General features: G+C 40.0%; 1 protein-coding gene across 29 annotated transcripts in view; it reads left to right on the forward strand.

Moving 5' to 3' along the window:
* The window catches only part of LOC105614203 (ATP-binding cassette sub-family C member 4-like), a 264,375-nt gene that overhangs the window by 62,659 nt on the left and 184,173 nt on the right, over positions 1-17,543 (forward strand). For all 29 annotated transcript variants that reach the window (XR_009595281.1, XR_009595282.1, XR_009595283.1 and 26 more), the window contains 2 exons: positions 8,013-8,159; positions 13,898-13,977. Coding sequence is in view for 26 of the 29 variants with exons in the window: in XM_060394611.1 (XP_060250594.1) it covers positions 8,013-8,159; positions 13,898-13,977 (227 nt within the window). In the remaining 3 variants the exon portion in view is untranslated. The remainder of the gene's footprint in view (positions 1-8,012; positions 8,160-13,897; positions 13,978-17,543) is intronic.

Below are 17,543 nucleotides of genomic sequence, written 5' to 3' on the forward strand. Positions count from 1 at the left end.
ATATTAACATGATTCTCTCTATTGACAAGAGTATTTAGAATATATATATAGCATAGCATTATATAGTATTTAAAGGATGTCTTTAACAAAAATTTTTAAATGCCTTCTTTATCCATTCATCTGTTGATGGACATTTAGATTGCGTCCATGTCCTAGCTTTTGTAAATAGTGTTGCTGTTAACACTGGGGTGCATGTGTCTTTTTGAATTATGGTTTTCTCAAGGTATATGCACAGTAATGGGATTGCTGAGTCATATGGTAGTTCTATTTTCAATTTTTTAAGGAACTTCCAAATTGTTCTCCATAGTGACTGTATCAATTTACATTCCTACTAACAGTGGAAGAAGGTTCCCTTTTCTCCTCACCTTCTCTAGCATTTATTGTTTGTCTATTTTTTATGGTGGCCATTCTGACTGGTAGTTTTGATCTGCATTTCTCTAATAATGATATTGAGCATCTTTTTATGTGCCTTTTGGCTATCTGTATGTCTTCTTTGGAGAAAGGTCTGTATAGGTCGTCTGCCCATTCTTTGATTGATTGGTTGTTTTTTTTTTTCTTTTTATATTAAGCTGCATGAGCTGTTTGTATATTGTGAAGAATAATCCCTGGTCACTTATAATTATTTTCTCCTATTCTCAGGGCTGTCTTTTCATGTCATTTATGGTGCATATATACACTGGACTGGGGAAGAGGGGCTTCCTGGGTAGCTCAAATGGTAAAGAATCTGCCTGCAATGAGGGAAACCTGGATTTGATCCCTGAGTTGTGACGAACCCCTGGATAAGGGCATGGTAACCCACTCCAGTATTCATGCTTGGAGAATTCCATGGACAGAGGAGCCTGGCAGGCTACAGTCCATGGGGTTGCAAAGAGTCAGACATGACTGAGCAACTAACACATATATACACTGGAATATTACTCATCCATAGAAAGGAATAAAATAGGATCATTTGTCTAGACATGGATAGACGTAGAGCCTGTCACACAAAGTAAAGTAAGTCAGAAAGAGAAAAACAGAAAAAAAATACGTGTGTTAATCCATATATATGAAATCTAGCCTCTTCATGGATCACTGCCTTATTACAGTGAAGGGGCTTGTATCACTCAATGGAGCTATGATCTGTGCCATGTAGGGCCACCTAAGACCGACGGGTCATATTCGAGAGTTCTGATAAAATGTGATCCATTGGAGGAGGGAGTGGCAAACCCCCCCAGTCTACTAGCCATGAGAAAAACCCAGGAACTGCATAAAAAGGCAAAATGATATGACACCAAAAGATTAGCCCCTCGGGTCAGAAGGTGTCCAATATGCTACTGGTAAAGAGCAGAAGACAACCACTCATAGCTCCAGAAAGAATGAAGTGGCTGGGCCACAGTGGAAATGTGTTCAGTTGTGGATGTGTCTGGTGGTGAAAGTAAAATCTGATGCTGTAAGAACAGTATTGCATTTTAGTTGATAAGATATTTTTCAACCAAAGTATGCGAGACAGCAAAAGAGACACAGAGGTATAGAACAGTCTTTTGGACTCCGTGGGAGAGGGAGAGGGTGGGATGATTTGGGAGAATGGCATTGAAACATGTATAATATCATATATGAAATGAATCACCAGTCCAGGTTTGATGCAGGATACTGGATGCTTGGGGCTGGTGCACTGAGACGACCCAGAGGGATGGTATGGGAAGGGAGGAGGGAGGGGGGTTCAGTTTGGGGAACACATGTATACCTGTGGCGGATTCATGCTGATGTATGGCAAAACCAAAACAATATTGTAAAGTAATTAACCTCCAATTAAATAAATTTATATTTTTAAAAAATAATAAAGAAAAATAATTTAAAAAAAGAACAGTATTGCATAGGAACCTTGAATGTTAGGTCCATGAATCAAGGTAAATTGGATGTGGTCAAGCAGGAGACGGTCAGAGTAAACATCAACATCTTAGGAATCAGTGAACTAAAATGGACAGGAATGGGTGAATTTAATTCAGATGACCATTATATCTACTACTGTGGGCAAGAATTGCTTAGAAGAAATGGAATAGCTCTCATAATCAACAAGAGTCCAAAATGCAGTTCTTGGGTGCAACCTTAAAAATAACAGAATGATCTTGGTTCATTTCCAAGGCAATCCATTCAACATCTCAGTAATCCAAGTCTATGTCCCAACCACCGATGCCAAAGAAGCTGAAGTTGACCAGTTCCTTGAAACCTAGAAGACTTCCTAGAACTAAATGCAGAGTTCCAGAGAATAGGAAGGAGAGACCAGAAGGACTTCATCAATGGACAATACAAAGAAATAGAGGAAAACAATAGAAAGGATAAGGCTAGAGATCTCATCAAGAAAACTGGAAATATCAAAGAAACATGTCATCCAAAGATGGACACAATATAAAACAGAAATGGTAAAGACCTAATTAAAGCAGAAGAGATCAAGAAGAGATGGAAAGAATACACAGAACTATACAATAAAGATCTTAATAATCTGGATAACCATGATGATGTAGCCTGTCACTCAGAGCCAGACATTCTGGAGTTCCATGTCAAGTGAGTCTTAGGGAGCACTGCTGCCTATAAAGCTAGTGGAGGTGATGGAATTCCAGCATAGCTATTTAAAACCCTAAAATATTTAAAGTGCTGCGCTTAATATGTCAGCAAATTTGGAAAACTCAGCAGTGGCCGCAGGACTGGAAAAGGTCAATCCTCATCCCAGTTTCCAAGAAGGGCAATACTAAAGAATGTTCAGTCCACCAGACAGTTGCACTCATCTCCCATGGTAGTAACGTTATGCTCAAAATCATTAAAGCTAGTTTTCATCATTATGTGAACTGAGAACTTCCAGATGTTCAGCCTGCATTTAGAAAAGACAGAGGAACCAGAGATCAAATTGCCAACATTTTCTGGATCATAGAGAAAGCAAGGGAATTCCAGAACAACATCTACCTCTGTTTCATTGGCTAAGCTAAAGCCTTTGACTGTTTGGATCATAACAAACTGTGGAAAACTCTTAAAGAGATGGAAATACCAGACCATCTTAACCTGTCTCCTGAGAAACCTGTATGCAGGTCGAGAAGCAACCATTAGAACCCTGTATGGGACAACTGATGAGAAAGGTGTACGACAAGGCTGTTAATTGTCACCCTGTTTATTTAACTTATACACAGAGCACATCATGTGAAATGCTGGGCTGGATGGGTTACAAGCTGGAGTCAAGATTGCTGGGGAGTATCAACCTCAGATATGTGGATGATACCACTCAAATGGCAAAAGGCAAAAAGGAATTAAAGAGCCTCTTGATGAGGGTGACAAAGGAGGGTAAAAAAGTCAACTTAAAACTGAATATTAAAGAAACTAAGGTCATGGCATCCAGTCCCATCACTTCATGGCAAACAGAAGGGGAAAATCTGGGAGCAGTGATAGATTTCCTCTTCCTGGGCTCTAAAATCATTGTGGATGGTGACTGCAGCCATGAAATTAGAAGACGATTGCCTCTTGGCAGGAAAGTTATGACAAACCTAGATAGTGTGCTAAAAAGCAGAGACATCACTTTGCCGACACAGGTCCATATACTCAAGGCTATGGTCTTTCTAGTAGTCATGTAAGGATGTGAGAGCTGGACTATAAAGAAACCTGAGCACGAAAGAATTGATGCTTTCAAACTATGGTGCAGGAGAAGACTCTTGAGCATCCCTTGGACAGTAGGGAGATCAAACCAGTCAGTCTTAAAGGAAATCAACCCTGAATACTCATTGGAAGGACTGATGCTGAAGCTGAAGCTCCAATACTTTGTCCTCCTGACAAACTGCTGACACACTGGAAAAGACCCTGATGCTGGAAAAGGCTGAAGGCAGAAGAAGAGGGTGACAGAGGATGAGATGGTTGGATGGCCTCACCGATTCATCAACTTGAGCAAATTCTGGGAGATGATGAGGGACAGGGAAGCCTGGCTGAAGTCCATGGGGTTGTGAAGAATTGGACATGACTTGGTGACTGAACAAAAACAACATGGAATCTAGAAAAATGGTACACATGAACCTCTTTGCAGGGGATTAACAGAGTCACAGATATAGCGAATAGATGTTTGGACTCAGAGTGCGAGTGGGATAGTGAGGGAGATGAATTGGGAGATTAGGATTGACATATGTACACTACCATGTGTGAAACAGATAGCTAGTGGGAAGCCGCTGTATAGCACAGGGTGCTCAGCTCATGCTCTGCGATGACCTAGAGGGGAGGGATGGGGGAAGGGAGGTCCAAGAGGAAAGGGACATATGTATACATATAGCTGATTTGTTTTGTTGAACAGTAGAAACTAACACAACATCATAAAGCAACTATACCACAATAATTTTTTTAATTAAGTAAAAATTTAAATATCCTCAAAGGAAATGCTTGTACAAGCTTTCTACAATGAGTAAGTTAAGTAAAAATCGTCTCATTGAAATTTGGTATTTATTTTCTTGATCACTTGATAAGAAACTTAAATATACCAGCTGTTCACCTTCTGAAATGGTGGGCAATGAGGGCTTAAAGAAGAAGGAAGGGATTCTGTTACACATTCATATAGGATGGTGGGCTAAAGCAAAGGCCTGTCGATGGAATTCAGAAATTTAAGGAGCTTTCAGAATTTGAATAACACTAATGTGGAAGCTGAATGGAAAAACATACTTGATGGAATCAGTTCAGTTCAGTTCAGTCGTTCAGTCATGTCTGACTCTTTGCAACCCCATGAATCGCAGCACGCCAGGCCTCCCTATCCATCACCATCTCCCGGAGTTTACTCAGACTCACGTCCATTGAGTCCATGATGCCATCCAGCCATCTCATCCTCGGTCGTCTCCTTCTCCTCCTGCCCCCAATATCTCCCAGCATCAGAGTCTTTTCCAATGAGTCAACTCTTCTCATGAGGTGGCCAAAGTACTGAAGCTTCAGCTTTAGCATCATTCCTTCCACAGAAATCCCAGGGCTGATCTTCAGAATGGACTGCTTGGATCTCCTTGTAGTCCAAGGGACCCTCAAGAGTCTTCTCCAACACCACAGTTCAAAAGCATCAATTCTTCAGCGCTCAGCCTTCTTCACAGTCCAACTCTCACATCCATACATGACCACAGGAAAAACCATAGCCTTGACTAGACGAACCTTAGTCGGCAAAGTAATGTCTCTGCTTTTGAATATGCTATCTAGGTTGCTCATAACTTTTCTTCCAAGAAGTAAGCGTCTTTTAATTTCATGGCTGCAGTCACCATCTGCAGTGATTTTGGAGCCCCCAAAAATAAAGTCTGACACTGTTTCCACTGTTTCCCCATCTATTTCCCATGAAGTGATGGGACCAGATGCCATGATCTTTGTTTTCTGAATGTTGAGCTTTAAGCCAATTTTTTCACTCTCCTCTTTCACTTTCATCAAGAGGCTTTTTAGCTCCTCTTCACTTTCTGCCATAAGGGTGGTGTCATCTGCATATCTGAGGTTATTGATATTTCTCCTGGCAATCTTGATTCCAACTTGTGTTTCTTCCAGTCCAGCATTTCTTATGATGTATTCTGCATATAAGTTAAATAAGCAGGATGACAATATACAGCCTTGACATACTCCTTTTCCTACTTGGAACCAGTCTGTTGTTCCATGTCCAGTTCTAACTGTTGCTTCCTGACCTGCATACAGATTTCTCAAGAGGCAGGTCACGTGGTCTGGTATTCCCATCTCTTTCAGAATTTTCCACAGTTTCTTGTGATCCACACAGTCAAAGGCTTTGGCATAGTCAATAAAGCAGAAATAGATGTTTTTTCTGGAACTCTCTTCCTTTTTCCATGATTCAGCAGATGTTGGCAATTTGATCTCTGGTTCCTCTGCCTTTTCTAAAACCAGCTTGAACATCAGGGAGTTCACGGTTCACGTATTGTTGAAGCCTGGCTTGGAGAATTTTGAGCATGACTTTACTAGCATGTGAGATGAGTGCAATTATGCGGTAGTTTGAGCATTCTTTTGCATTGCCTTTCTTTGGAATTGGAATGAGAACGGACCTTTTCCAGTCCTGTGGCCACTGCTGAGTTTTCCAAACTTGCTGGCATATTGAGTGCAGCACTTTCACAGCATCATCTTTCAGAATTTGAAATAGCTCCACTGGAATTCCATCACCTCCACTAGCTTTGTTCTTAGTGATGCTTTCTAAGGCCCACTTGACTTCACTTTCCAAGATGTCTGGCTCTAGATGAGTGATCACATCATCATGATTATCTGGGTCGTGAAGATCTTTTTTGTACAGTTCTTCTGTGTATTCTTGCCACCACTTCTTAATATCTTCTGCTTCTGTTAGTTCCAGACCATTTCTGTCCTTTATCGAGCCCATCTTTGCATGAAATGTTACCTTGGTATCTCTAATTTTCTTGAAGAAATCTCTAGTCTTTCCCATTCTGTTCTTTTCCTCTATTTCTTTGCATTGATCGCTGAACGAGGCTTTCTTATCTCTTCTTGCTATTCTTTGGAACTCTGCATTCAGATGCTTATATCTTTCCTTTTCTCCTTTGCTTTTTGCCTCTCTTCTTTATATATTGCCAAAGTTATCCCCTCTCTATATAGAACTGTGAGCTGAAGAGATGTTTGGAGGGCTCTTTTAATTTTTGTATGTATAGTACTGATTTATGTCATGATAAGACATAAATTTAAATGATTTTAGTTATTTACAAATGCTTTGGGGTTGTATAAAATAGTGAGAGATTAGATTATCTTGTTTAGATGATCTCATGTCAAAATATATTTTGTAGTTTCTTGAAGTTCAATTATTTAAGATATTATCCACTTGAAACTTAACATGGTCTTTTCATACTCTTCATAGCTACATGGGAATAGAAGTAGCTACCTTATTTTTAATATTTTAATTTTTATTATAGTTGCTTTCCAGTGTTGCGTTTGTTTCTGTTGTACAGCCAACTAGTTCTAAGTGAACTAGTTGAACATGTATCTTCTCTTTGGATTTGCTTCCCATTTAGGTTGCTACAGAGCATTAAGTAGAGTTCTTTGTGCTACACAGTAGGTTCTTAAAAAGCTACTTTGCTGCTGCTGCTAAGTCACTTCAGTCATGTCTGACTCTGTGCAACCCCATAGACGGCAGCCCCCCAGGCTCCCCCTGTCCCTGGGATTCTCCAGGCAAGAACACTGGATTGGGTTGCCATTTCCTTCTCCAGTGCATGAAAGTGAAAAGTGAAAGTGAAGTTGCACAGTCGTGTCCGACCCTCAGCGACTCCATGGACTGCAGCCTTCCAGGCTATTCCGTCCATGGAATTTTCCAGGCAAGATTACTGGAGTGGGTTGCCATTGCCTTCTCCGAAAAAGCTACTTTACATGGAAGTAAATTTCCTTGTAAATTACAAGGAAATGATAGACATTTCTTCTTTTCCCTGTTAATTCATGTGCTGGTAGCAAAGCATTGGAGAAAGGAATGGCAACCCACTCCAGTATTCTTGCCTGGAGAATCCCATGGATAGAGAATTGTCTGGAAAATTCCATGGATAGAGAAACCTGAGGTCTACGGTCCATGTGCTTGCAAAGAGTATGACACGACTGAGCACCTAACATGTTCACTTTCACCAAAGCATACCTTACTTTTAGATTATGGGACGTGTTGTAAATAATGAGATTTGAAATGTGGAGAAAGGAAGATCAGCTATTTGTATAATTATCTTTATTTTAAATTTTATTAGAACTTGTAATTGAATTAGGCAAGCCTAGAATGAAACTGCAGTTTACACATTTTCCCCACATGTTGTTTCTATTTAGTGGGAGGAAAACAGTGATTTTTATATTTTTCTTTATAAATATATTTTTGAAATCATTAAACTCTTACAGAATCTACTATATATATATATATATAGTTTTTATTCTGTATCCTATATATGTAAATATCTATACAATTTTTATTTATAGAATGAAATACACAGTATCTTTTTAAACTGCCTGCCGTGCTTGAGTGTGGTTGAGGATAAGATGGAGATCTTGTGCTGAGTGATGTTTCTTTATTTCAGGGTTAACTGTGTCTACTGTCCTTTTTGGTATCACAAAGTCTCTGTTGATATTCTACATCCTTGTTAATTCTTCACAAACTGTGCACAACAAAATGTTGGAGACCATTTTAAGAGCTCCGGTATTGTTCTTCCATAGAAATCCAATAGGTAAGTCATGCACTCAAGTTTCTTAGTGAATATGTCTTGTTAACACATCTAGTGCTTGATTACATTTTCATATTTGAAAATGGAAGAGATGCTTGGAAGAAAATCACTGTGTATGTTTATTCATTTTCTACAAAAAGCTTCACCGGTAATTTTCCTACCAGAGAAAATGTGAATATAGGAGTATGTAAGCTTTTATTCCAATTTATTCATATCTGTAAAAATACATGAATGTTAACTTTACAGGATGATTTAGGAGTCCATTTGTTATGTGGCATATGAAACATCCAACGGATGATGAAAACATGTTGAAATGTATTTGACTAGTTGTTGAAACATTGGCTGTGTTACACAGTGTTAAGCTAACTAGGAAAGACCTTCTTCCAGGAATGTCTCTACAGAAGACAGGCTGTGTGTTTCTCTCTTTCATTGTCCTCTGTTTTTGGGACCACAGAGCTCTGATATGTGCTCATATTTGGAGTTTTACCTAAATGGTAATGTAAAGTTAATTAAAATACAAGCTCAGTGAAATGTAAACATCCTTTTCAATAAAATGAACTCTAGTTTTACAGTGGACTTGTGGTTACATTAAAGATGTCTTGTGATATGTAGCAGGTGGATCTTCAGTATTAAGTAAGAATATCCCTGAAGGTTTCCCAGTGGTTGCTTCCTCCACCCTGAGGCCTCAGATCTGTCTTGCTTTGTTTGGAAGATAGCCTCCTGACCTGGGTTCCTCTGAAGAGTTAGTTCATCAGCACACATGCCACTCTTCATTTGGTTAGACTTGTGCTGAGGCCCAGGGTGGCTTTGTTTTTTCAGGTGATGATTGACAGGGCCTGTTGAGGCAGGGATGTGACTGGAGGGAGGATAGCAGTAGCCTTGGCCTGGCCACCAACTAGCTGTGTGATCATGGCCAGAGTAGGTAGAGGCTACCGGGCAGGAAAATCTCCAGGAAGGATGTTTTCATGGTTATAAGTATGGACTCAGGAGCCAAATTCCTGGGTTCAGTCCTAGTGCTAGTTACTAATAGTAATAGTCAATTATAGTTATGTTAATACTTATATGCTAGTTATTTAATTTATCTGTGTCTCAGTTTTCTTACCTATGAAATTAGGATATTGTTCACACACTTACCAGTATCTTGATGTTGTGGGCATTAAGCAGGTTAATACATTCACAGCACTTAGGACAGGGTCAGTGCCTAATGAACCTCAGCGAGGATGCCAATATGGTGTCTGGGAACTTCTCTCCTATGAAATGGGAATGACCACTACCCTTCCTGTTTCACAAGACTGTTGCGAGGATTAAAGACTGTTTAGGGCAGCATCTTGTACAGATTTATTCAACAGTTCCGTTCAGTTGCTCAGTCATATCCGACTCTTTGCGATCCCATGGATTGCAGTGTGCCAGGCTTCCCTGTCCAACTCCCAGAGCTTATTCAAATACACATCCATTGAGTCGGTGATGCCATCCAACCATCTTATCCTCTGTCATCCCCTTCTCCTCCCACCTTCAGTCTTTCTCAGCATCAGGGTCTTTTCCAGTGAGTCAGTTCTTCGTATCAGGTGGCCAAAGTATTGGAGTTTCAGCTTCAGCATCAGTCCTTCCTGAATATTCAGGACTGATTTCCTTTAGGATGGACTTGTTAGATCTCCTGGCAGTCCAAGGGACTCTCAAGAGTCTTCTCCAATACCACAGTTCAAAAGCATCAATTCTTCAGCACTCAGCTTTCTTTATAGTCCAACTCTCACATCCATACATGACTACTGGAAAAACCATAGCTTTGACTAGATGGACCTTTGTTGGCAAAGTGATGTCTCTGCTTTTTAATATGCTGTCTAGGATGGTCATAGCTTTTTTTCCCAAGGAGCAAGCATCTTTCAATTTCATGGCTGCAGTCACAATCTGAAGTGATTTTGGAGCCCCACAAAATAGTCTGTCACTGTTTCCATTGTTTTCCCATCTATTTGCCATGAAGTGGTGGGCTGCCATGATCTTAGTTTTCTGAATTGGGTTTTAAGCCAACTTTTTAAACCCATTTTCTTTAGTTCAGGCATTATAAGGAGCACAGGATGGTAAACTGCAGAGGCACATACAGATTTCATCTTATTATGAAGCTGGAGTGAGGAAGTGATTGGAAGTGTCTTTGCTATTATGTCTATGATGTTGCTCTACTTTACCTGTTAATATGAAAACTACCGTTGTAATTTTGGGGGCATCGAGTGAGACTGACTTTGTGACCCTTGACATTGGCTTATTTCATATGAATTTGTAATATATTAAATTTGTTCTTGTTTTACCGCTAGTCATGTCTGACTCTTTTTTAGTCCCATGAACTATAGCCTGCCAGGCTCCTCTATCCATGGGATTTCCCAGGAAAGAATACTGGGTTGCCATTTCTTCCTCCAGGGGATCTTCCTGACTCTGGGATTGAACCCCTGTCTCTTATGTCTCCTGCATTGGCAGGCAGATTCTTTAGCACTGAGCCCCTAGGGAAGCCCAATGCATTAAATATTTAATGGTGCTTAGTCACTCAGTTGTGTCCAACTCTTCATGACCCCATGGACTGTGGCCCACCAGCTCTGCTGTCCATGGGGATTCTCCAGGCAAGAAAAATGGAATGGGTTGTCATTTCCTTCTCCAGAAAGTATTTAATACACATACTTTATTTTTTTAAAGATTTTTAGTTGCATTGTGTCTTTGTTGCTGCATGTGGGCTTTCTCTAGTTACAGCGAGCAAGGGTTACTCCTCATTGCAGTGCCTGGGCTTCACACTGTGGTCACTTTTTCTGTTGCAGAGCTCAGGCTCTAGGCACATGGGCTTCAGTAGTTGTGGTGCACAGGCTTAATTGCTCTGCAGCATGTGGAATCTTCCCGGACCAGGGATTGAACACATGTCCCCTGCACTGGAGATACTGTACCACCAAGGAAGTCCCTAAATATATATTCTTCAAAATTATTGTTTTGATTTGTTCATGAATTGTTTCTCTTAAAGCTTCTATCTGAGGAAATGAGCTATTTCTCATATCCTGTTCTTGCAGGAAGAATTTTATTTTATTTTTTTAAAAAATAAATATTTTAATCTTTTCTGTAGTTAAAATTTTATATCAATAAACTCACAATTATTTCAATGGACAATTTTCTAAAAAAACAAATTGCTACCATTGACCCAAGGTAAAATTTTAAAACTAAAAAGAGCAACAAGAGAAATTTAATTGTTAGCTAAAAGCCATCCGTCTCAAAAGTCATGACAGTTTACTTTCTTATTGTGAAAAGCTTTTTTTTTTTTTTTGGTTTTTTATTTTTTTTTTTATTTTTTTTTTTTAAATTTTTAGTTTTTTATTTTTTAAATTTTAAAATCTTTAATTCTTACATGCATTCCCAAACATGAACCCCCCTCCCACCTCCCTCCCCATAACATCTCTCTGGGTCATCCCCATGCACCAGCCCCAAGCATGCTGTATCCTGCGTCAGACATAGACTGGCGATTCAATTCTTACATGATAGTATACATGTTAGAATGCCATTCTCCCAAATCATCCCACCCTCTCCCTCTCCCTCTGAGTCCAAAAGTCCGTTATACACATCTGTGTCTTTTTTCCTGTCTTGCATACAGGGTCGTCCTTGCCATCTTCCTAAATTCCATATATATGTGTTAGTATACTGTATTGGTGTTTTACTTTCTGGCTTACTTCACTCTGTATAATTGGCTCCAGTTTCATCCATCTCATCAGAACTGATTCAAATGAATTCTTTTTAATGGCTGAGTAGTACTCCATTGTGTATATGTACCACAGCTTTCTTATCCATTCATCTGCTGATGGACATCTAGGTTGTTTCCATGTCCTGGCTATTATAAACAGTGCTGTGATGAACATTGGGGTGCATGTGTCTCTTTCCATTCTGGTTTCCTTGGTGTGTATGCCCAGAAGTGGGATTGCTGGGTCATAAGGTAGTTCTATTTGCAATTTTTTAAGGAATCTCCACACTGTTTTTCATAGTGGCTGTACTAGTTTGCATTCCCACCAACAGTGTAGGAGGGTTCCCTTTTCTCCACACCCTCTCCAGCATTTATTGCTTGCAGATTTTTGGATCACAGCCATTCTGACTGGTGTGAAGTGGTACCTCATTGTGGTTTTGATTTGCATTTCTCTAATAATGAGTGATGTTGAGCATCTTTTCATGTGTTTGTTAGCCATCCGTATGTCTTCTCTGGAGAAATGTCTACTTAGTTCTTTGGCCCATTTTTTGAATGGGTCATTTATTTTTCTGGAATTGAGCTGCATAAGTTGCTTGTATATTTTTGAGACTAGTTGTTTGTCAGTTGCTTCATTTGCTATTATTTTCTCCCATTCAGAAGGCTGTCTTTTCACCTTGTTTATATTTTCCTTTGTTGTTCAGAAGCTTTTAATTTTAATTAGATCCCATTTGTTTATTTTTGCTTTTATTTCCAGAATTCTGGGAGGTGGATCATAGAGGATCCTGCTGTGATTTATGTCTGAGAGTGTTTTGCCTATGTTCTCCTCTAGGAGTTTTATAGTTTCTGATCTTACATTTAGATCTTTAATCCATTTTGAGTTTATTTTTGTGTGCGGTATTAGAAAGTGATCTAGTTTCATTCTTTTACAAGTGGTTGACCAGTTTTCCCAGCACCACTTGTTAAAGAGATTGTCTTTACTCCATTGTATATTCTTGCCTCCTTTGTCAAAGATAATGTGTCCATATGTGTGTGGATTTATCTCTGGGCTTTCTATTTTGTTCCATTGATCTATATGTCTGTCTTTGTGCCAGTACCATACTGTCTTGATGACTGTGGCTTTGTAGTAGAGCCTGAAGTCAGGCAAGTTGATTCCTCCAGTTCCATTCTTCTTTCTCAAGATTGCTTTGGCTATTCGAGGTTTTTTGTATTTCCATACAAATCTTGAAATTATTTGTTCTAGTTCTGTGAAAAATGTGGCTGGTAGCTTGATAGGGATTGCATTGAATTTGTAAATTGCTTTGGGTAGTATAGTCATTTTCACTATATTGATTCTTCCGATCCACGAACATGGTATATTTCTCCATCTATTAGTGTCCTCTTTGATTTCTTTCATCAGTGTTTTATAGTTTTCTATATATAGCTCTTCAGTTTCTTTAGGTAGATATATTCCTAAGTATTTTATTCTCTTCGTTGCAATGGTGAATGGAATTGTTTCCTTAATTTCTTTTTCTACTTTCTCATTATTCGTGCATAGGAATGCAAGGGATTTCTGTGTGTTGATTTTATATCCTGCAACTTTACTATATTCATTGATGAGCTCTAGTAATTTTCTGGTGGAGTCTTTAGGGTTTTCCATGTAGAGGATCATGTCATCTGCTAACAGTGAGAGTTTTTCTGCTCTGATTGCTGTGGCCAAAACTTCCAGCACTATGTTGAATAGTAGTGGTGAAAGTGGACACCCTTGTCTTGTTCCTGACTTTAGGGGAAATGCTTTCAATTTTTCACCATTGAGGATAATGTTTGCTGTGGGTTTGTCATATATAGCTTTTATTATGTTGAGGTATGTTCCTTCTATTCCTGCTTTCTGGAGAGTTTTTATCATAAATAGATGTTGAATTTTGTCAAAGGCCTTCTCTGCATCTATTGAGATAATCATATGGTTTTTATTTTCAATTTGTTAATGTGGTGAATTACATTGAATTGTTTCTCTTAAAGCTTCTATCTGAGGAAATGAGCTATTTCTCATATCCTGTTCTTGCAGGAAGAATTTTAAATCGTTTCTCCAAAGACATTGGGCATATGGATGACTTGCTGCCTCTGACATTTCAAGATTTCATCCAGGTAACAACAGTCCTGTCAGAGTTTTCACAGGGAATGGCAGAGTGCCTGTTTCTCAAGGCCTTCTCACAGGGGCTACAGATGGTCTTTCAGCCTGGCAATGCATCTTGTTATCTTCAGTAATGTTCATGTTTGTGAGAGAAAGGTGCAGTTGTGATGGGAAAGCTGAGCTAACATGAGAAACACCTGGGACAGGAGTGGCTACACTTCTACATGTCAAGGTTGGTCTGAAGTAGCAGCATGCTGGGTAAGCGGTTCTCCCTCTGCCTTCCAGGTGTCTGGCATGGTTACCTTTACTGTGAGTGCATTTCATAATATAGAAATATTCACCTCTCATGGAAAGATAGCATAGATTAACTAAATTATGCTTTGTATTGGGCCTCCCAGCTGGCTTAGTGGTAAAGAATTCACCTGCCATTGCAGGAGATGCAAGAGATATGGATTTGATCCCTGGGTTAGAAGGTGTCCTGGAGAGGGGAATGGGATCCACTTCAGTATTCTTGCTTAGAAAATTCCACAGATAGAGGAGCCTGGCGGGCTACAGTCCAGGGGGCTGCAAGAGTCATACACAACTGAGCACAAGCACTATGCATTGTCTTCCCACAGAGGACAAATATGTACTGCAACATTTAATTTGGATAAAGCCATGTGTGGTTACTTACAAAGCAAAGATTGGGTAAAAATAAGGTAAGAACTTTAACAAGGACAGTGTTGTTCTTTAGTCACGAAGTTGTGTACGGCTCTTTTGGGACTGCATAGACTGCAGCTTGCCAGGCTCCTCCATCCATAGGATTTCTCAGATAAGAATACTGGATTGGGTTGCCATTTCCTTGTCCAGGGGATATTCCTGACCCAGAGATCAAGCTTGTGTCTCTGGCACTTCCTTCATTGCAGGTAGATTCTTCCCACTGAGCCACCTGGGAAGTCCAAAAAGGACAGTAGAGAGTTCTTATTGAATATACAAAGGCTTTAAGCCAGTAATTTGATTATGGGATCAAAGTCATCTCAGAAAATGTTTTTTGGTTTTGTAGGCAGTTTTGCTTTTCACAAGCTGATTGCTCTGTCTTAAGGTATCTTAAAAAAGAAAGAGAAAGACTTACAGGAATACCTTCTACACAGCCTGTTTGTCTGTGAACTTGAGAGTCTAAGGAATGATGTTAGGTCATGTCAGCTCTCATCATCACATTCAGTATTGTTGCTCTTATGGAGTGTTTTTTTTTTTTTCTGTTATTCTGTCTACTTATCAGTGATTAAGCCTGTGGGGAATTTACGTTTTCTTTCCAAGTGTTAATTTTGGAAATGAAATATGTGTGTCCAAAGCTGCACACAGAAATGCAGCAATGAACAGTGCAACATGGTCCTACAGGCAGTGCAGCCAGTGGGCAAGGCTTCCACTGTTACCAGTGAGAACTAAGCTGAGACTCGGAGGCAGAGGACTTTTCCTGTGAAGATGTCTGATTGTTTTCTTCTCTTCTGCAAACTTGTTTTATAAATGTGCCCTGCTGGGCTTAGCTACATAATTTATCCCCAGAAACAATTTTTCCGTGAAAACAATGTCATGTTTGACAGTGATTGTGAATTACTTTGAAAGGATTTTGTGAAAGGTTCTGTTTCTTTGCTACAGTAAGCTAGGCCAAGGTTGGCTTTCCACTGTGTGCTTAGCATATGGTTTGTTAGTCCTCATAATCAAAATTTGTCACATATTTTTGCATGGCATATGGAGGGACAGGGGTAGATGCTATCTGATTTCAGTAGGAAATATTCTCATTAAAGAGGAGAGAAAATTTTAGTCTAGGTGATTTCCATTCCTTCTCTACCACTTGTAGTTCAATTATCTTGAAGTTTGGTGGAGGCATCCTGGAGTTCGTTAGAAGTAAGAGTCTGCTCTTTAATAGAGAAATCTGGGATGAGCATGGAGCTTATGTATTCTTCACTGAGCAAGTAGTTAAATCTCCGAAGATGGATAATATTGCCAAGAGAGAGGGAAGCATTTTAGGAGCCAAGATCAGAAGCTTAGGGAAACCTTGATATTCAGAGAGAAGCAGAGAAAGAAGGGAAGTACAGAAGACACATAATGAACAGCAAGGATGAGAGGAGGAGATCCAGTGGAGACCTGAGGAAGACAGTTCTGTTTAGTGCAAATGAGGTGAGTCCATGGAAACTTGTTGATTGATTTGGAATCAGAAGGTGTCTGGTGACCTGAGGAGCAGGTTTCAGATGGGAGGTGTTAGAGAGCAAAGGGCTGCAAATCCAGGAGGTGTGGAAGGAGTTGAGGTGAAGACAGGCTACTCCTGGAAGGAGTTTGAATGAATCAGAAGAGAGGCCCATCTGGATGTAGGGTCTGAGGAGGTGTTGCTGGTTGTTTGAGATTTTAGTTTCCGGGAGGCGATTATGAGTGATGGTGGGTGGTTTTTCCCCTCTCTTCCCTCGTTCTCTTCAAAAAACAGGGATGAGAGTTGAGGCCCTGAGGTACAGGGGTGAGTCAGGCACGAAGCCCTGTCCTTATGGGTCTCCTCCAGTGCCCTGGGGAAGGAAGATATTCAGAGACTCACCCCTTGACGGCTTTGGAATCCTAATTGTGGGAGCTCTGTGGAGGAAGTCTTGGAAGGCAAACTATATGTGGGGGCTGGAGGCAGTTAGGGAACCTAGTCCAGGGGTAGCCGGAATTTCTAGGAGGTGACCTTTGATCCCAGATGAGAGGAAAAGGCTGCTGTGGATGATGGGGCATGAGGAGCTGGTAGAAGCAGAGTTCCTGTGTTGGACCCAGTCTTTCTGTCTGTCACCAGCTGAGAAGGGGAAAGGGAAAGGCTTGGAATGGTGTTGTTCACTTTTCTTTAGAGCCTACTGTGTTCAAACTCATTTTTGATGGTTCTACTCATCCTTGGTGTATTTGATAAACCTTGGAAAATTCTTGATCATTTTTATTTTTATTACTTCATGTATGTATGTACTTCTAAAGTATGTATTACTTCTTTTCCTCATCTAATTCCTTCTCATTTCATAAATGGAATCTCAGATAATTTATTTAATATTTTGTAACAGTGATACCAAGTGTGGCTAATGAAAAGCCTGGATTCTGTGTAGTGGTCCACACTGCAGGGCAATCCGTCCACTAAGACGATGTGACTCAGAGACCGCCTCCCAGCAGAGGGCGATCATGAGTTTGTGCACCATCCTCTACACTGACAGCTACCAGATAGGTTGCCTATTCAGTCACATTAGAGTTGGGAAAACTGGAGCTGTTCACTATTTCAAAGGATGAAGGAAAGCAGCATAAAAAATCAACTTATGTGGTGTGATTGCACCTGATAATCATTCATGATGTCAACAGCTTTAAATTGTAGCAGTGTAGAGCCCCGCAGTCTCCCTTTCCAAGCCCTCATCCCAGCTCTCTCTCTTACCATCTCTGCCCCACAAAGCCACACTCTCCTTTCTGTAAAATGGAGAAAATAATACCAGCTTCCTAAGGTTTGCTGGGCAGATAAAAATGAAGACATTTTAATATTATTATTTGCATAACATCTAAATGCATGTTGAACACTAAGTAATGGATACCTAATTTAAAAAAT

Source organism: Ovis aries, chromosome 10 (assembly GCF_016772045.2).
Source record: "Ovis aries strain OAR_USU_Benz2616 breed Rambouillet chromosome 10, ARS-UI_Ramb_v3.0, whole genome shotgun sequence".
NCBI classification, from domain to species: Eukaryota; Metazoa; Chordata; class Mammalia; order Artiodactyla; family Bovidae; genus Ovis; species Ovis aries.